This window comes from Podarcis raffonei, chromosome 8, assembly GCF_027172205.1.
Source record: "Podarcis raffonei isolate rPodRaf1 chromosome 8, rPodRaf1.pri, whole genome shotgun sequence".
Lineage (NCBI taxonomy): Eukaryota > Metazoa > Chordata > Lepidosauria > Squamata > Lacertidae > Podarcis > Podarcis raffonei.
Genome location: NC_070609.1, coordinates 28,518,878 through 28,540,167, shown reverse-complemented (window position 1 = coordinate 28,540,167; position 21,290 = coordinate 28,518,878). Strand labels below are relative to the sequence as shown.

General features: G+C 44.9%; 1 protein-coding gene across 1 annotated transcript; it reads right to left on the bottom strand.

Annotated features, from left to right (window-relative positions):
- Positions 1 to 893: 893 nt before the first annotated feature.
- On the bottom strand, positions 894 to 18,038 carry IL22RA1 (interleukin 22 receptor subunit alpha 1). Its single transcript, XM_053398783.1, has 7 exons — positions 17,651 to 18,038; positions 15,047 to 15,179; positions 8,848 to 9,026; positions 7,581 to 7,768; positions 5,999 to 6,134; positions 4,821 to 4,945; positions 894 to 3,516 (listed from the first exon to the last, which is right to left on the bottom strand). Exons 1-7 carry the CDS (start codon positions 17,691 to 17,693, stop codon positions 2,569 to 2,571), a joined length of 1,752 nt encoding a protein of 583 aa, XP_053254758.1. The 5' UTR covers positions 17,694 to 18,038; the 3' UTR covers positions 894 to 2,568.
- Between the last annotated feature and the right edge of the window lie 3,252 nt (positions 18,039 to 21,290).

Below are 21,290 nucleotides of genomic sequence, written 5' to 3'. Positions count from 1 at the left end.
TTGTTGGGAAAATCAAAGGATGGTGAAACAGAAAGGCAGTTTTACCACCTTATTCTATACAGTGGAACCTCGGGTTTTTGAACGTAATCAGTTCTGGAAGACCGTTCAACTTCTGAAATGTTCGAAAACCAAAAACTGAAAGCGGAAGCCTCAATACAATACGGAAACTCAAAATGGAAGCTGCGTGGCAGGTTCGGCTTCTAAAAAATCATTCGAAAACCGAAGCAGTTACTTCTGGGTTTTCGGCATTTGGAGGCTAAAACATTTGTCAACGGAGATGTTCGAAAACTGAAGTTCCATTGTCCTAGTGCCAGATTTAGAGCTGTGTGGCCAGTTCCCCTGCAGAGGCCGCCAAGCCGAGGGGGCGCAAAATAATAGTAATAATAGTAATATTTTTTTAACCTATATTTATACGGATACCTCCTGAGAAGATCCATTAAAAAGCAACTGTACTGAAAGGAATTATTGTGAAAATAATAAATATTGGGAGGTGGGAATTTTGTCCTTGCTCAGGGCACCGTACCACCAAAGTCAGTCACTGCCTACACCCTACATGGCTTGAGGTGGAAGTGAGGATGGAAGAACTCTCTTGCATTGCTTCGTCTGTTTGCTAGTTAAAACAAAAGTGGAGTGGTGTGCTTTTTTTTTTTTTTGCATGTTTTAGTCTCCATTGGAAACAATGAGAGGTAAAAGGGAAGGGAAGATTTAGGCAAGCTCTGAAGCACACGTTCAAATCCTCTCCCTGTTTCTGAAATGGGGGCATTTGGAGCCCTAGGGATGTTGCGGCTCTGATGTCAGATGCTTCATGATGCTCCCACAATGACAAAGAGGATTTTCCTCTCTGACATCCAAGCAATGTCAGAAAAGTAGACCCATTCCATTCCATCCCATGACAATGTTGATGTATTTTATTTACTTTTTATTTCATACAAATTTATACACTGCTTGATTGTAAAAATAAAATTCTCAAAGTGGTTTACAAAAGACAGAACAGTAAAATCAAGAAATATTTACAACCCCATTTTAAAACATACAAAAGTTAAAATACTAAAACAGCTTAAAATTACCTTGTGCTACATCTGTTGTTAGCAATACTCAGAGTAGATCCATTAAAATTAATGGACGTGGCTAATTTAGGTTGAGCAATTTAAATGGGTCTGCTCTGAGTAGAACTTAGTCGGCTGTAATTCTTCCTTCCTTTAAGAGCTCTTTTAATGTTTTTATACTTGGCTCCAGAAAATTAATCATCTGAGTGTATACACCCTCCCATGGAATTATGGAATCATTGCCTCAGGCAATTTATTAATAAAGCTTTCCTTACATTCCGTTGTGTTTGGACCTGGTTGTTTGGTTCAGTGCATTTTGCAGGATCAAGTTAGCTGTGAAGTTTGGAACACAGACAACTTCTCAAAGGGTATAGGCTATTTTGAACTATAAATACAATTTTTAGCTCTCTGTATACTGAAAATAAGTCAGACTAATAATAAAAATATTTATTAGTAAAGTACAAAGATAGTACATACTTCTCCCCCCACCCCCGATGTAAGACAGAACTGGGGAAGAGTCACCAATGTCTCTGCTGCTTCTGTTCCTGTCCCTTTAACTCAGGAGTGGCCAACCTTTAGGAGCCAGTGAGCAAATGTGGAATTTTGAGGAAACAGACACCAGTCAGAAAATGGCTGCCATGGGTATGTGGCACGCGACAAAATGGCTTACATCTAAAAGAGCAGAAAAAGAGATGGGTCCACAAAATGGTGGAGGCATTCAGCCCATCAACAGTCCTGTCATCCATGAGGAAAAGGTACCTACATCAGCCACTGCCATGCTTGCTCACAGAGAGAAGCTCTTTGCAGCAACCATCTCTTCAGAATGGGAGGGCAGGAAGGTGTCCAGCCCTGGCATCCAATGAAATGTGAGCATATTTAAGGGCGGTGTGCAATGTAGGAGAGGCCAAGTCAGTGCAAACAGAGGAAGAAGAACAAGCAGTCTCTTGCAAGCACTGTGGATTTGTTTGGTGGAAATTTACTGAGACCTTTTGTGAGCACCATAAGAGGAACTCGCAGGCACCCTGGTGCCCACGGGCGCCACACTGGTGGTTCCTGCTCAACAGTGGCAGCTTCTTCTGCTGACATGAGTAGGTGGTCAGTCTTATCGCCAGGCCATGTAAAGCATTGCCTCCCGACTTGCAGACAAAACTGCAGTTAACACAAAGGCAGGCCAATCTGTGTGTTTCCTCCCACACCCGATCAGCCGGCAACTCAAGTTGGGGGTATCTGCCACAAGATAGGACCAGCACTGTCAGGATTCCTTGTGCAAGCTAACCAGCAATGTGTGAGGGACAGAATCACCTGGGAATAATTATGCCAGCAGTACCCACCCACTTGGCAGGGTACCTATCAACCACATTTAGTTTTCCTTTAATGGGCTGAAGTGTGATTCACAAAGAGGATTCAGGAACAGCTGGGAAAAGACATTTCCTTTCAACTCTGTTTTGGAGGGAGACATTTCCACCTCCCTTGTGTTATCGCCTCCCTCGCTCCATTCCTCAGGTGCTGGATGCGTTAACCATTATTCCTCAGACGCTTGATCCCACTGCACCTTCAGCTCCAAGTCTCTGAACAGGCTTGTGAAGAGCCCATTGCTGTGGGCAGAGTCTAAGGTATCTGGGTTTGTACCAAGGAACCCAGGCTTGTTTTCCAACCCCTTGCTCACTTGAGTTATGCAGTCCGATACAGGAAGTCCCAAAGGCTGATGCTGGGGATTCGTCCAGGCTGTCAAATCCCAGGCCACCCACTGCCCAGGGTTCTGATCTTGAATGAGGCTGCTGCAGGTGCAATGTGAAAACAAGGATGGTGGCACGCTTGACAGAAGATTGCCATCTGAGATGGCATTTTGGTCGAATTCCACCGCAGATGGTTGCGATTCTGCAGGCTGCTCTCTGTAGCTCCCTGTCTTGTTGCCTCTTGTGGCAGGTACTCTCTCTTCCAGAAGGGGTGGGAGCAGCTGTGGCATATCTTGCATGTCTTCCTGAAGCAGCAGACACTGAGTTCGCTCTGCATCTCCCAACACAGGCACCGGCATCTGTTGGGGCTTGTTTCCCCACAATTCTCTTTTGATCTGTTCTGGCAGCTGTGCTTTATAATGCTCGCTGCTCAAGGAGCCCTCAGCTAAAGAATCGAGCTTCCTCACTTGATTTGCTGAAGAATTCGCTTTGGTGGAGCTGGTGCCTTCAAAACACACTCCATAAGTTAAAGGCGAAGGACCTTGTGTGCATGGTGGGTTGTTCTTGGCCATTTGTGGTGTATAACCTACAGGCTGAGCAATGGTCTGGAACAGTGGTGCGTTGGCCTGTTTCTGGTAAGCTGTTTCGGTCAGGCTGAATACTCCCTGATGTTGGGTGATCTGTGCCTGGTGCTTCTCTATAGTAAGTTGGACAGGCTTGCACGATTCATAGGGGTTCAGAATATGTTCCACTCTGGGCACGAGAGGTTGGGAGCGTAAAATATCCTTGAAATCCTATCAAGGAAAAAGGATTAAATTTAGTTGCCAGAGATAAGCATCAGCATAAACGTAGGCAGCTAGAAAGATAATGAAGCAGAGTGGCGGAAGGACCGAGTGGTGAAGCAGGAAGTCCCCACCATTAAGCAATCAAGTTCACTCTCTGCCGTGGGGCCAGCATGGAACACAGGAAGTTGCCTTACACCAAGTCAGGCTATTGGTTCATCTAGGTCAGTATTGACTACAGCAAGGGTAAGGGGAACCTCTATCAGCCTGAGGGCCACATTCTCTTCTGGGCAAGCTTCCAAGGGCCACACGCCAATGGTGGGCAGAGTCAGAGGCAAAAGTGGGTGGAGCAATGAATGTAAATTTCACTTTTGTATACTAATTTCTACAGACACTCACACACTCCTCTCTAACTTCCATCCAGGCAGGCACAAGACATTACCAGAGTTCAAGGTCACATCCCAGCTGGGCAAAAACATTCAAGGAATGTGTGAAGCAGGTCGAGTGAGGGATGCGGCCTGGTCAGAGGGGGTGTGGCCTGTGAAGAGTTTTGAGGGCCAGACAGAGAGGACTCGAGGGCCACAGTTGGCACCTGGGCCTGAGGTCAAATGTGACAGGCTACAGTGATGGACAGCAGCTTACCAGGATTTCAGGCAGGGGTCCTTTCCTCTGCTACCTGGAGAAGCCAGGGATTGAACCTGGCATTTTCTGCACGCAAAGCAGAGGCTCTACCACTAAGTTATGCTCCTTCCTCTAAGAGGAAAAGGTTTTTCACTTCAGGGTGAGAATCAGCTTTGCCCTCAGGGAACCTTCCATGAATTTAGGAGAGGGGAGAGAGGGTTCTTATCCCCTTTCATAATGGGCTTTGTAGAAAGCACTGCTTCTATTTTATCCAAAGGCCACTTCAAAATGATCCCATCTCTCCTCCTGAGTTCTCTGTGTAAGCCAAAGAGCTTGAGGGGTTGAGAGAAATTAATGGCGACCACAAAAATCACAGGTGGCTACTAAGCCAAGCCAAAATATGGGAACTCCTGGTTAGTAAACACCAAGAACTGCCATGTTTTGTTTATAAGAGTAACCATTCCACCAAGTCTCTCCACTTGCAAAGAAATTCCTAAAAGAGACATCAAACTATTAGGAACCCAGGCAGTGCAGCAATTTCTCCAGCATTCCTTTTTTGGGGGCTACAGCCTTCTCCTTGCCCTTCAGGTGCCACTCTTTTATGTATGAACAATGCCCAGCAATTAAAATCCCAGGCTCATTAGTAAAGAATCCAACAACCTTCCATAAAGGGGGGGGGGAGGTACAGTACATACCAAAGACGTGGGTTGCTGTGCGGTGTGCTGTTTAATATACTTGTAAATGAAGTAATATATTGTTCCAAAGATCAACAGTGCTGCAAACAGAGCTACCGCGAACAAATATGCAAACCAGGTGGTATCTGGAGAAAGAAAACAAACCGTTAAAGATAGTAAGACCAGGAGAGTTGAGAGGGCAGGAACAGATGGCATGCATCGTCTAGTCATTCTGGCTCAAGAGTTCATAGGATTGGTCTGAGCTTTTATAAAGGATCATCATCTTTCTAGCCAAAGTAAAGGGAAGTGATGAATCTCCATAGGGACAAAGGAAGCTGCCTTAGTCTGAACATTGGTCCATCTATCTTAGTATTGTCTACACTGGCTGGCAGCGCCTCTCCAGAGCTTCGGACTGGGGTCTTTCACAGCCTTACTAGGAGATGCTGAGGGTGAAACATGAGAACTTCTGCATTCAAAGAAGGTGCTCTACTACTGAGCTATGTGGCCCTTTACTTTTTGAATTAGCAAATGCCCTTATTGTGGAGAGCAGAAAGAAAGTCTATGAATGGCAAAGATGCCCACAGGGCCTCTGTACATACTCAGAGAACCTGGAGCACCAGGGGCAGTTTTACAGTGGTGTCCAGAAGTGTAACACTTTCCCACAGGAATGAAGCATAAGTCTTTATTTATATGAGGGCAGGTAACAGGTCTCAACATTTGTGAGATGGAAGCTGCTTCCTGCTCCTGGTGTCCCCCGTTTCTTGTGGTGGAACAGGGTTTGTCTCCTGCAGGATTTCAGCCCGGTGTAATTTAGTCACCCTGCCGTGAAGGGTGCCTCTTGGTTAATGCCTCTTGGTTAGCACTTGCAACATCACCAACCCATTCCAAATCCCTCAAGCAGTGTTTCATTGTTTGCAAAATATTTGTGGCTTTCTTGTTGTTAAGATAAGGGCTTAACTCACATTCATGGAAAGGTATATGTACCTGTGTAAAATAAATAAATACACTGAGATTGGGGGGGGAGGACAAAGAACTCCATAGACTCATTTGTGGCAGGCAAGACTGGGGATTGGTACATTCATTTGTGATGCAAGTTGTGCCACTAGGTTCACAATGGGAAAATTCCCTGTGGTGACTACTTCATCTCTAATGTTTTCAGTACTTAAGATCTGGCAGCATTTCATAACAATGTCTCTCACCTGATAATGTTTTTGCCCGAAAAACATAAGGCTTGCTGATTTTGTCTGAATATCTTATGTGTATTGTTCCATTGTATTCGGTGTTGGGATACAAGTCAGAGATTTCAAATTCATTGTTGTTGTTAACTTTGACCCACTAGAGAGAAAGAGAGAGAGAGAGATTTGTATTTTAAGTAGGGAAAGTGGTACTTTGTGTTATCTACTTTCAAAGCTCCACTAAGGGCCAAACTGTATGTTATGCTTAATGTGTAGTATATAGTTGTGTCTTCAGTTTTCAGTCCCCTGATTTCCACTCCCGGTGGCAGCTGGGGATAAACCTGCCCTCTCCAGACCATCAGGGATCCTTGCACCTCTGATTCACTCAGGAAAAACAGAGGATGTAGCTGCATGCTTTGAACTGAGCATAACATGAAACTTACTCCTGACACTTCATAAAACAAGGGTGTTTCCGCATGAATATGTACAACACAGAGAGAGCTAAAGACTGAAGCTGAAACTTTTGGTTACCCTCAGTTTCTCATTTCTCCAATCTGAAGTTCAGTTCTCCATGTTTCCACATAAGTTTGGAATTCTTAAAAAAATGCCCTTGTGAAAATTCACAAATGTTTCAGTGCAAATTACTCTAAATCCACACATCTTTGTATGCGTTTTGCCTAATCCACACATTTTGGCAAAACAATTTTCCCTAACATAATGCACATTTGTACGTTATTTTCACCAATGTATGTATTTTTATGCACACTTCAGTATGTGCTTTTTTTGACAAATCACACGGCTGGAGAACTGCATTGCAACATTCAGAGAAGTGCAAATATTGAAGGGTGGATGTGTTTTGGTTTGCATATTATTTTGGAAAATGTGAATGAGATAGGTTTGTCTTTAAATGAGAACTGAATTGAATTTATTTCCCATTCTTAATCTGTATGGAATAACACTCCACTGACCCTCAAGAAGTGTGCAGTAGGAAGGTAGCCCATCTAGGAGAAGGAAGAGTTTGGATTTCACTCCCTTTAAGGAGTCTCAAAGCGGCTAACATTCTCCTTTCCCTTCCTCCCCCACAACAAACACTCTGTGAGGTGAGTGGGGCTGAGAGACTTCGAGAAGTGTGACTAGCCCAAGGTCACCCAGCAGCTGCATGTGGAGGAGCGGAGACACGAACCCGGTTCCCCAGATTACGAGACTACCACTCTTAACCACTACACCACACTGGCTCTCAGGAAAACTCTGACCCTAAACCTCTGCTGCCTTGCAGGATATCTTTGGGAGAAGAAAAGGCCAAAGAGGGAACCCTACACAAATCCAGAGTGGAGTCCCTAAGATGGTGCCTTGTACACCTCCTTCCAGCAACTAATGCCAAACATATTGCTCTGCTTTTCTTTGGACCACACTTTGTCATCTGGGCACACTGCTCAGGCTTGTACCCTGGGGAGGTCACTTTGGTGTTGCTAACGCAGCAGTTTGACTTCACCCCAGAAGTGCATTCCATTGTCTCTTGAGACAGACAACAACAGTCAAAGAAATAAGAATTGGGTACTTTCCCCCCAAAGTTACCATTTTCTCTCATACACCTCCCCCCCCTTACCTCCTGCTTTGTCTTTTGGCAATGTATCGTTAATTCGTATTCAAAAATCGTTCCAATTTGACTGAAAATGTCTACGACGGTCAGGATCTGGTTATCCTTGTCTCTCAGAGGGGTAGCAGGAGGTTGTACATAGAACTTTATTGAATTAACACTGGGTGTGTATTTCACATCAGGACTCCCAATAATGGCTTGGAGAGAGAGAGAGAGAGAGCAAGAGTGAGAAAGCAAAAGACTGAAGAGTTTAGTGATAGTAGTTTTGAGAACTGGATAACTGAGGCATTTAAAAAGAATTGGCTCAGTTTCTTCAATACTGACTTCTCATTGTTAGCACCCTTGGCCCTCACATGATGTCTACACCATGTATTTAAAACATTCATACGTATATGCATAATTTTATTTGTATGCCACCTTTCCACAGTTCAAACCATGATCAAGGCGGCTTACAACATGAATAAATACATAATTACAGCACAACAAAAGCAGCCATAAAGAAAACATCAAAAAATACACAACCAAATTGAAAAAATACACATAAATCATAGTAAGATCTAAAATAAACGTAAGATAAAATAAATTAAAAATTAATATCAATAACAGCAACAACACCCCCTAAACGATTCCCCAACCAACCCAAGAGTAAACACTCTTGTCTTCTCCCCCAGGAATCCTGGGAACTGCAGTTTGTTAAAGGTGTTGGGAACTGGCCCAGGGCCATTAACAAACTACAGTTCTCAGATTCTTTGGCGAAAGCGATGAGTGTCAGAGCAGTGCGAAGAGGACCAAAACACAGGAGTACAGAACCTTTGGCCCTCCAGTTGTTGCTGAACTACAACTCCCATCAGCCTCAGCAAGCACGGCCAATGGCCACAGGGGATGAGAACTGTAGTTCAGCAACATCCGCACAACCTGCAATAGCTGCACCTGCTGAATGAGGCAGCTTTCTTAAAGAAACATGAGGTCTGTCTTTGGGGAACATGTTTACCTTACTCCTGCAGCTTTCAACTACTGTATGGAAGGGAGAATTTCAACAAATGCATCTTACCCCATCATAAGTGCCCTGGTGGCGAGACATCCTACAAATTGTTGATGTTTATTTTCTTGTTTATTTTTTAACAATGTGTCCCACTTTCCCACTAAAGTAGAACTCAAGGCAACTCAAGGAGAGGGTGTGTGGTTTGGAGAAAATTTTGAGGATCAGGTGCTTTGGTAGACATTTGACGGCTGGGCCAGAAGTTCCCCACAGTTCCCCACAATATTAGCCACTTACTGTTTTCCCGGGGATAGAATCTTGAGGACTCAGCCCATTCGGAGACGCAACAGTTAGGGACGGTGGCTCTCACTCTGGCGTAGTAGCACTCGGTGAAGTTTTCTGTTTCAAGCGTGAGATTGCAGGAGCGGCGTGTGATGTTTTGGCACTCACTCTTGTTCTGCCATGCATCCCCGTACCTATGAACAAAGGTAGCTGAGTCAGGCAAAAAGCCCATTTAGCTCAGTATTATCCAGAGAGAGCCAGTGTGGTGTAGTGGTTAAGAGTGGTAGACTCGTAATCTGGTGAACCGGGTTCGATTCCCCGCTCCTCCACATGCAGCTGCTGGGTGACCTTGGGCTAGTCACACTTCTCTGAAGTCTCTCAGCCCCACTCACCTCACAGAGTGTTTGTTGTGGGGGAGGAAGGGAAAGGAGAATGTTAGCCGCTTTGAGACTCCTTCGGGTATTGATAAAGCGGGATATCAAATCCAAACTCTTCTTCTATTATCCAAGCTGATGGGCAATAGCTCTCCAAGATTTCAGACGAGTGTTTTTCCCAGCCTCACCTGAAGATGCCACCAGGGATTGAACCTGGGACCTTCTGCATGCAAAGCAGATGCTCTAGCTCTGAGTTACAGCCCTTGCCCCACAACCACTGCTCCCCATCTGCTTTAGGCAATGTGTGGGTGGAGAACAGCAGGCAGTGGCATAGACAGCACACGTCACTGTTAAACCACAGGGAAGGCAATTCAGGTCTGAGATAGACATCAGTGAAAAAGAGACACGTGCCTGGATCTGCCATGGAGCAGTGTGTGTTGCAAGCTGCGATGCTACCAGCCGCTTGGCTGGCTGTGCTATTGTTGCCGGGATTCCAGCTTACGACAAATAAGATGTGAGGGTTTTAGAGCAGTTGGGCCTATTTGGAAGTGAGTTTTCTGCATTCAGCCCTGCATTCACTCCAGGGTTGAGTTCAGGAACCTGTTTGGTTCGGCAAGCAGCAGAACTGAGCACTGCACAGCACCGATTGGCCAGCGCCTTTAACATCACCAAGGCAGCTCCCACCTCCAATCTCTAGGACAATTTTGCTTTTAAAAAGCATCCTTTGTAAACAATGCTAAGGTGGCATATGACAGATACTTTAGGGGTCAAACAGGCTGCCACCTGGGACACAGTGGAGTTAGTGCAGATCACATCACACAATGTGGGCCACTAAGGTCAGAAGGCAGGTTTCACCCTCAGCCCAATGGTGTCCTTAAGAAAACTCTATTACTTTTTCCTGCATAAGTGAAAATAATAATAATAATAATAATAATAATAATAATAATAATAATTTATACCCCACCCTCCCCAGCCAGAGTCGGGCTCAGGGTGGCTAACACCAGTAAAATTGCAGTAAAAACGTAATGGGGGGGCCAATTTAAAATACAGGTTAAAATGCAATTTAAAATGCAGCCTCATTTTAAAAGTACCCCATAAATCAAAACCATAAGGGGAGGGAAACATAAGGGTCAGACTGAGTCCAAACCAAAGGCCAGGTTGAACAGCTCTGTCTTGCAGGCCCTGCAGAAAGATGTCAAGTCCCGCAGGGCCCTAGTCTCTTCTGACAGAGTGTTCCACCAGATCGGAGCCACAGCTGAAAAAGCCCTGGCTCTAGTTGAGGCCAGCCTAACCTCTCTGTGGCCTGGGACCTCCAAAATGTTGTCATTTGTGGACCTTAAGGTCCTTCACGGAGCATACCAGGAGAGGCGGTCCCGTAGGTATGTGGGTCCTAGGCCGCATAGGGCTTTAAAGGTCAAAACCAGCACCTTGTACTGCACCGGGAGTCAGTGCAGTTGGTAAAGCACTGGATGAAAAGAGCAGAGGGTGTCATGTTACACTGAATCAGACCTTGGGTCCATCTAGTTCAGTCTCACCTACACTCACTGGCATCAGCTCTCCTGGATTTCAGACTGAGGTCTCTCTAGGCGCAGTCTGGAGATGTCAGGGATTGTACCTGTTTCTGCATGCATTGAGCATGGTTGCCATCCATTGCTGCCCTGGGCTCCTTTGGGAGGAAGCATTGGCCATAAACTGAATAAATAATGACAATAATGAGAGGAAGAAGAGCATATTTCCCCACCACTCTGGTAGCTGGTGGCCTTTGTCAATAGGAATCTCATGGATGGGGTGCAATGCAAGAATACAAAATAGGGCAAATGGCACCTCTATGTAGGCCTTCCTTCCAGAGAGCCTCCACCCATCATAATAGCCCATCATTTTGTTTGTTTCATCATCCTCGGCGCAGGAGGGGTGGCTCCTCTCATATGCCTCCCTTGAATGAGGCATGCAAAATATGTAGAAGGGGGAAGGCTCTCTCTCTTGGGGTGCCAGCTTGTCACCATTTTAGTTATTCGGCTATCCAATTTCCTTGCTGCCCTTTGCTGCAGAGTCCCAGGCTGGGTTGCAGCAGCACAAAAAACAAAAAAACCAATGACATTAAAACCGGTTAAAAGTATTTACATCGAAGAAAATGCCAGAAAAGTATATGGGGAAAACAGAAAGGGGAATTGAGTAGGTCCTAAAATATATATGTCAGAAGGCCAGGGTAGAGTGGTTTGTCTTCAGTGCACAGGGAAAACAGTGCAGTGATGGCACCAAGTGCATTTCTTTACCGTCGTAGCAGGCATAAGGCCTGGGCAAAGGGGTGGGTGTTTCACTAAGGCAAGAGGCAGCCAACAGATTCTTTGGATTACAACTCCCATTATCCCTGGCTATTGGGCATGCTGGCTACAACATCTGGAGGGCACCATGCTGGCTACGCAGACACTAAGTTGCCATGTAGTATACCTTGCCCGCCACATTTGACCTGATGGTAGGGATGGAGGGATGGAACTCAGTTTCTAATTTTCCCAGTCTTTGATTCAGTTCTCTACATTGCTTCAGTGATTTACAATTTTTCGCCATGAAAAGTTGTCAGGATTTTAGTGCAAATTTCTCCCAACGAACATGTGTGCGGTTTTGATTAATGGACTCATTTCTGTGAGCAATTTCCCCCAATATAACACACATTTATATGTTCTTTTCATGAATATATATGTTTTTATGCGTTTCCCCTAACATAATGCATTTTTGCGAAACATTGTTGCAAAATTGGGAGAAATACGGATTTCAGTGGATGGGTGGATGGGTTATGGTTCTCATATTGTTTTTTGAAAGTGCAAAATGGGTAGTTTCACTTTAAAATGAGAACTGAATCGAATTCCTCCTCCTCCCAACTTTCTAAAAGCCCCTGTGAGCAAAACAAAGCTGCAGTTAAGAGGAGACCAGGTGTCCCTATAGGCAGGAGATGCACTGACTGTAACTTCCTCCCAACTTTCCAAAAGCCTTTGTCAGCAAACAAAGTTTCAGGTGAGGAGTTTTTTTAAAAAGTCACCACCCTACAGTGCAATCCTAATCATGTCTGCTTACAATTAAGTCCTACTGGGTTCAGTGTTTACTTCTGTGTTATTAGGATTTGGATTGCAGCTTTAGCAAAGCAGCAACAGCAGGATTAGAGGAATAACCCAACTCCTACTCCTCCTCCTCCAGACTTTCTGCCAGCAATTTCATGGGTTGACAGAACAGAAAGATGACAAGACTTACTGCAACTGTCTGCTACCAAGTTTGCAAAAGGCTTTGTGGGTAAATATGCTTGTGGAAGAGGAGGGCAAGTTTTTAAAGAGATGGTGTCACTTACTGCGAAAGCCATAAATATGTTTTCATCGTCGCCAATCTCTTCATTAGTCATCCATTCATTATGTCTTGGTGGGTGTTCCCTAAAAGTCTGTGTGTGTGTGTGTGTGTGTGTGTGTGTGTGTAGCTCTCAAGCTATCTAGTGCCCTTCAAATCAAATCCAGGGATCTCTTTTCCTCCCTGTTTTGCATCTTGAAAGCAGGCAGTGGTGTAATTTATCTGCATATTTCCCCCCCCTCTGCTCTTTAGCTTAATTGCTACAATGAATATTCAATTTAGGTATTAAGGTTTAATGAGAATTTCATAACCCATCTATGGATTGCAACCAGAGGGTTATGTTTACTGGAAAGATCAAAGGAGAAAAGTGTCTGGGTGCCAAGTTCTCCAGCTTGTGCAACAGAGGAAAATCTACAGTACGGTGCAGTTCAGGGGGACATCAGCTATCTCAGCAATGTGATGGAAGCAAATTGAGTGAAAGCTGTCATCAAGAGGATTTGTTTACACGCCACCCCTACCCAGTCATCTGAGTTAGATATGTCTTTGCTCATTTTACAGTTATTGGAAAACATTCAGATTGGGTCTACTTGTGCAACAGCATGAAGTGGACTGTATCATGGGCATGCATGATGAAAAGAGAGCTCTTTTTTTATCTGTTCTCCCAGAATAGAAATAATTCTTGCATATTTTATGCATTATTATAATATGCATTTTATGCACATATATGTATACCCCAAGTTTCCTAAAGTTACCAGCACATAAACAGATACCTACAACAATGTGTATAAAAGAGTACTTTGCATTAATACTTATACAATTATGTTGCAGAAATATAGTACAGTGGTACTTTGGTTTGCATACGTCTTGGTTTGCATACGTTTTGGATTACAAACACGTCAAACCCGGAAGTTTTTTTTTTGGATTACAACCTGTTGTTTTTGGATTACGAACAAAATTTTTTTTGAGGCCTCATTGGCAAAAGTGTGCCTTGGGTTACAACCTGTTTTGGTTTACAAACAGACCTCCAGAATGGATTATGGTTGTAAACCAAGGTACCACTGTTCGGTATATATATATATATATATATATTGCAGAAATATAGTGTAGAATTAGTTGGGTTTTAACAAACCAACAAAACGGAGAATGCCCAAGTGCTCTATGCAAGAGCACTTGACTGGGGCTGAATCTACACACAGGAGGGGAAACGCTATAAATAAGCCATGAATTCAATCATTATAACAAAAGAAAAAGCTCTATGTAAAATCGCATTGACAAAGTTTTTTGCTCTACAGCAGCATCTGGTGTTACATATTTAAAACACTGTTGGTTCTCTAATGTAGCTGAGTCCTTTGTCAGGACCACCAAACACCATGCATAAATCCATGGAAAACAGATTGGTGAATGTGTGTACTTCTGTGTTTGTTTGCTTACTCGCACGCATGCTGAGCAAGGGGAAGCAAGCAAGTCTTGCAAGCAGCACCAGTTCCTCCCCCAGCTACAGTGGCACTGCAGCTCCTCAAGGCTGCCTCTCATTTGCCAGTTGCGTTCCAAATGGCAAAACTACTTCTGCACCCTGCCACTTAGGTGTGACCTGAATTCCTTGCACTGGGAGTATTCACATTGCGATACTGGTACAAGGCAACCAGTGTGGTGCAGTGGTTGGAGCGCTGGAGACAGGGGTCCACACCCATACTCAGTTCAGTGGCAGAGCTTTGTGCTCAGGCACTATGGGGTGGAGAGCAGGTGGGGGCGGGGCTGGTGCGCATCCTGGGGGCACACCACCTACAGGGGTGTGGTACCCTGCGTTGGTGTGGGGGCAGCCACGATGGCAGCCTTCTGGGATCGCGCTGCCAAGGGCAGTGCGCTCCCCCCACATTCCTCTTCCTCTGCCAGTGACTCAGTTATCAAGCTCTCTATGTGACCTTGGGCCAGTTACAGCCTTTCAGCCTAACATGCCTATTTTGCAGATAAAATGGATAGGAGGATCAATTTATACCACATTGAGCTCCTTATAAATGTAATAACTGGGACTGTCAGCACCCATTAGTGAGAACCTAAAGCTACACAACAGCCTCAAAATATGGCCGTATCCAGAGCCGCCTCAACCATTAGGCAGAATAAGTTTATCATTTCAGATGGTAGATACTGGGGGGTGGGGCCAACAATGGCAGTCCCCTTCTAAGTCCCCCCCCCGCAACTGTTCCCTTCTCTTACAGGACAGAGCTGTGTTTCTCCACATGTACTTGCTGCCATCAAATGTGGCATAGGACGTTGTCCCATAGACAGTACTGAAAAGTCCAATTGGCTTCTGTTTCTAGAATGGGGAGGACACATCATTTTGCCTATTGCCTCGGGCAGCAAAATGTCTTGGGCTGGGCCAGGGTCTGTTTCTTCCTTGGACCTGACACAAGGCTATTTCCACAGCAAAGTATTTTTCTCCCTATCTGAGATATCTGTGGGTTCAAAGAATAACAGTCACACCAAGTAAGGAGAAGGAATAGTCCTCTTACTTCTTATACTGCACATCGTACACCGTGCCTGGAAGTGGCTCCCCCCAGCTCTTCCAAGTGAAGATATTTTCAAAGTTTGTGGACGAAAAGATTGGTTGTTGAATGAGTGGTGATCTCTCTGCTAGCGAATTCCCTACAATGGAGAGAGAGAAAAAGATTATTAGAGGTTAACCGTAGAACGTGCAGTCTCTGTACTTAGGCTGTGTATATCTTACCAACTTAAAAGGCAGCTAGGGTCATTCTTTTTCTCAATTCAGACTAAAGCTGGTTGCATGTGGTGATGGTAGGGACAATGACACATTGAAACAAGGGGTGGAAGGATCAATCCATTTTGGCTCTCTCTGTTTCTCATTTCTCAAAATTTAAATACAGTTCTCTACATCTTTTCAACAACTGGTGGATTTTATTCTTATTTTTTTGGTCAAAAAACCGCATGAAAATTCTCCAGTATGTTTGTGAGTAATTCTGCAAATAGATATATTTTTGCATGCAGTTTTGACTAACAATGTGTTCCTCACAATATAATGCATCTAGTATATTATTTTAACTAATATATTGATTTTTTTTTGCAAAGTTTCCCTTAATATATCTTTATAAACCATCTGTGGTTGGAGAACTGTATTGCAAAATTCTGATATTTGCGAATTTCCACAAACTACCCTGTTTTAGTTCTCATATTGTTTTAGGAAAATGCAAATTTCATAGAATCAGCTATCAATGTGAACTGAATCAAATTTATCCCCATCTCTATTTTTCCCCCATACAGTATTTCATAAGAAATGACAGGATAGATATGGTTAAATGATAACATTTATTATCCACCTTAATGTCATGTGTGCACCACTTCCCAAACCGGCAGTGGGAGCACAGAACAAATGCAGAACGAAATTCCCCTCAGTTTGAGAACCCCTATTTTAGAGAATTTTATTTGCTGCTTTTTGTTGCAGTATTGCTGTACATTGGTCTGGGATTTTGTAGGTGGAAGGGTGGTGTAGAAATGCAATAAAACTCAGGCCAGTGGGGACTCCATACCACTTTACCTGGCCCTCTCAGGCCTTGCTTTGCCCCCTCCTTGAGGGTTTTTGCCTCACTGGAAAGTTTCCTTGGAGTAGGTGGAGGATAGGTAGAGATATGTGCGTAGAAACTAGCTTGCTGTACAAAGGTAGCATTTACACTCATTGCTTTGCTCACTTTTGCCTCTAGCCCCTCCCACCACTTGCATGTAGCCCTTCAAAAGGCTGCCTTGGGCTGAAATGGGCTCTCCGCCCCACAAACAAACAACCAACGGTTTCAGGTGGGGAGCTGGCTATTGCCTTAAACCTGTCAAGCATTCTCAGCTGAGCGGTGTTTTGGCAGCAGTGATCAGGAAATACAGACCCGCATTGTTTAAAAGGTTTACAGTTGTTTTTTAGAATTGTAGAAGTAAAAAACATGCAGCTGGGATTTCCCCTACCTCATTACCCTCGCCTCATGGCAGCGATGCAAACTGCCGTGTTGGGTGTTGGCTGTAGGAGTCAACTCCTAGGGGTCTGGGCCCCCCAAAGTTGATGGGCATTGCCATTCTAATGGTGTGCGCGTACCGTGTCTTGTGATCGATTATGTGGGGCAGGGCTTACCCCAAATAATTTATTCAAATTGGCATCCCTGGTGTTGGCTCCAGGTTTTGCAGTTCCCATGGGCAAGAGGACCTCTTCAAAGCCCACTCTCTCAACAAGTCCAGCTTCTATTACCGGATTCTCGGTTGTGTGTGTGCTTTAAAAGTGTGTTGTGTACACCCTCAGAGTCTCACAAGCAGCAAATTGCAATAAGGATGAGAATTAGAGTCTAGCCCACATCTCTCCCTATTCAAAGGGCAAAACCTCCCATGGAGGGAAAAGGAAAAACAACTCCCAGCTTGGACTCCTGCTTTGACAGTGTAGTGAAAAGACCTAAGAAATACTTTGATTTCATTTCAGCTTTCTGTTTTGCTCCCCCCCCCAGCGCCCCAGATAGGTTGGAGACCACCTATCTGTTGAGAGGAAAACTTTCCTCTTTAGGACTGAAATCCTAGGCTTAGTGCATACCATACCTTCAAACCCGTATAAAGTTAAGATTAGTAAGATTATTTTATTTTAAACATTTCCATAATACAATAAAATTAGGAATAGAAAAGAAGAGAAAAGGACAATAGAAATAAAGAAAATAAAAGGAGAGAGAGAGAGAAATAAGATAGGCAGCTCCAGTCAGAGGTAGATAGAGGGGAGTGCGACTTGCTTGGTCGCAGAGCCTGGGGGGCACAGCAGGAGATGCTGCAACTATGCTGCATAATGGAAGGCAAGAGGTGGGGGGGGCACTGAATTTTGGCGTCACACAAGGCACTGCTGAATTTTGAAACCCCAGGTCTGCCACTGGCCCCAGTTGCCATAGATGAACGCTGTTTCTACCTGCGTGACAGTTGAAACAAGTGAAGCTATGACAATGCCACTCCAGGGCGTAAGCTCGAAACAAAGGTAAGGGGAGCAAGAACTGACCACGGAGATCACGTTTGCCTGCTTGGTAAACTCTGGCTACAGCTTAAAGAGATTCAGAGATCATGAAGAGAGGAGTCAAAGGCTGGCTACTTACCCACGAGGGAGCACAGGGCCCAGAAGACGAGAAGTTCCTTCATTAATAGCACGGCACAAAGAGTCGTGGTATGGGGCTAGCTGTCCTCAACACTGGCTGAATAAATTTGGGAAGGCTCCAGGCTGGTGATCCTGGACTACCCTGTCTGCCTAGGCTGAAGAGATAATACGGTAATGCTGTCCCCACTGCAGCACATGGAATCGAGCGAGCTTCGACGTCTTCTTTGCTTAAGTGCCAGAGGCATCAGGGCATCCAGCAGTCTGAAGCCAAGCCAAGCATATTTCCTGATAAGGGACTTCCTGCTGACATTCCTCACAAGAAGTCAGGAACTGGTTTTTCTGGTCTAGTCGCCTTTTTCTTCTTCATTTACTATTACCTCAACCAGCAGAAACAGGGCTCCGCACCTCAGCCTGTGGCTACGGAACTTCTGCAATTCTTGTCGCACAAGCTGCTGTCACACTGGTGAAAAATAAAAAAAAACCCTTTTGAAAAGCCTGCACAAGGGAAGACAGTGTCAGGGTGTCGTTTTGAAACAGCCTTTTACTTTGGTTTGCTTTTTAAAAAAGCAACATCCATGCATTCCTAAGCCTGAGGTGAGCTGAGTTATAAAGTAAAATAAATAATATTAAATAAAATGTGAGTTCTTGTTTGAAAGCTACATACTCTGAACACTTATATTATCCTAAAACAACTTGCATCTGGTCCACACCATACTTTTGAAGCGCATCCAATACACAATACATACCTGAAGGAGCGTCTCCACGCCCATCGTTCTGCCCGGACGCTGAGGTCCAGCGCCGAGGGCCTTCTGGCGGTTCCCTCATTGCAAGAAGCAAAGCTACAGGGAACCAGGCAGAGGGCCTTCTCAGTAGTGGCGCCCACCCTGTGGAACACCCTCCCATCAGATGTCAATGAGATAAACAACTACCTGACATTCAGAAGACATCTGAAGGCAGCCCTGTTCGGGGAAGTTTTTAATGTGTGACATCTTAGTGTATTTTTGGTCTTTGTGGAAGCCACCCAGAGTGGCTGGGGAAACCCAGCCAGATGGGCGGGGTACAAATAATAATTATTATTATTATTATTATTATTATTATTATTATTATTATTATTAAGAGCACGACTTCCCAGAGAACTGTAGTTTGCTCCTCGCAGAGCTACAGTTCCCAAGGATATTTGAGAGGAAGTCATGCACTTTATATGTGCATTGGATATTATTTAAAAGGTGGGGCGTGTCTCTAGACTTTGTTCCCTCCAGATATTGTTGGGCTACAATGGGGTGGAGAAGTGAATGCAGGCAGCAGGCTGAATCTTGGCCTCTCCAATGACCATGGGCCATATTGGCAGTTGGGTGGGGCCATCCCCTGTCAATTAACTGATGTTACCGTATCAGGTGAAGCATTTTCCTTTGCCTTTATGGTTTGAATTCAAACTGTGCAGGCAAAGGAAGAGAGCTTTGTTTATCAGCAGTGCCTGCAAACCCTTCTTTGGGCAGGGAGCAGTGGCTGTACCTGCCTTGCACCTGATGATATCAGGTGTAGGGCAGGTGGGCATGGCTTTGGGAAAACAGCCTCAAATTAGGTCTGTGGATCAGAGGTTCCTCACTACTGGGCTACAACCCCCAGCATCCCTGATCATGGATGCTGATGCTGGTTGAGGCTGATGGGAGTCTAGCAACATCTGTAGGGCCACGGGTTCCCCATCCCAGTTCTGGAGGGTGCCTTGCCTTCCGCATGGCAAAGAGGAGCAAATGGAAAAGGGCTCAGTTTTGTTTGGATGCCAAAAAGGTTGTTAAGTGGTTTGCAGGGAGAGGGGAGGTTGCTCAGAGGGACAGAACTGACATTGTCGTGAATCTATCACAGAGTGGGATTTAGATGGGCTCGCAGTGATGGATGTGCAAGTGAGAATCCCTGTTTTATGGCAAATGGGATTTCAAGGAAGGGCCAAAGCCCAGTGGTAGAGCAACTGCTTTGCACAGTGAAGGTCCCAGATTCAGCTGGCCCTAGCCTTCTCTACTATTTCTGTTCATAGTAATTGTTTTTGATTTGCATCTATGCATATAAATTAGCATGTACAGGTTTCGTGCAAATCTGTGTCCTCTTTTGCCTTTGTTTCATTGGTGCATTTTCTTGTTTTTGGTGATGCATAGGTAGTCAACTTATGCCCCCAAACAGACCCTGCACCAGGGGGAGGGAACCTCCATTCTGCAGGTCTTATGAGGCCCACCAAACTTCCAGATCCGGCCATTTTATCCACACCACGCTCACTTGCCCTACAACTGATGTCATATCTGACTTCTGGTGTGATGCAGGTAATGACCTGGTTCAGCCAAAAGGGGATTGCAGGGATCAGCTGATTGGGGGTGCCAGCAAAGACCTGAGTAAAGCTCTCCAGAAGACCCCCACTAAGAGCTGATTGTCAGGTCATGTGGAGTGCTTTCCAACAGGCTTCACTAGACTGGAGAGGTTACTAGGTTGCTGAAGGCAACCTACTCACAGACATTACAGTGGTGAGTAACCTGCTTGTTTGCGTGTGATATACGTGTATATATATAAAGGTTATCACTCATTTGTACTTCCTAGAGCAAGGAGCTGCCACATCCACCTCCTTGACAAATGAAGCTGCCCAACAGGTCTGTTAGTTAATATATACAGCTGCTCATCATCAACGGCCTCTTTTTGGACTTGTCATAAGAAGGCAGTCACTGTGTCAACAGCTGCCTGTCTCTGTTAAAAGATGTACCTGCCCTTCAACTCACTTGGAAGAATTTTTCCAGCACTAAGAAAATTTCAGAGGGCACAGTCAGTTCACAGACCCTTTCCGCTTTCAGGTTCCACACCGTGAGAATGTGGTGAAAATTCATTTTACCACTTTTGCTTTGTCTGAACACTATCATTATGCGTCATGTGGGCTCATTTCCCCTTTCTTGCACTTTGCCCTGGCAAACAGCTAACTTTTTTCCTAAGGTCCAGAGAATAAGGAACTATGGCAGCCACAGAATTGGATAGCAATTCTCCTTTTCTGTCTGGAGGACCCTAATATTGATTTCAGATGGGAATATTGAGAAAGTGGTGTGGCCAAATGTCACAAAATGGCTGCCTGGCCGGTGGGGAGGGAGAGGACATGGCCCAGCACTGAAGAGCTAAAGCAAAAATTATCTGTTTTCTCCATCCCCGGCCTAGACAGACTTGTAGAAAAGCAGCCATCAAGAGCATAATAAGGCCCTTACGTACTGTCAGCATCGCCCTTGAGCCAGTGTCACCAACTGGACTCATCCACTTCTGCCCTGACTAGGCTAGGTGAGCTGGGTAGCACTTCCAGAGACCACCTTCTGCACAGGAACAGGTCAAAGTGCTGTGGACTCACAGCTTAGAGTTGTGAGCACCGGATTCACTTCCACAAGAAGACAGTCGTCGCACAGCAGAGTATAGCAGAGTACAGCAGAGCATAAACGACTCGGAGAGCAGCTCTGTAGAATATCTTCTTTTATTCTATCTACAACTATAATACACAACTATGTACAGAGCTAAATGAGGTCTAAGCGAAAATGCTGAAGTGCACTGAGTGTCTGCAGCTGCTCTTAGCAGCAACCTTATCTATACACACGATCTCTAACACTCAGTCTCTCTCTCTCCGACAC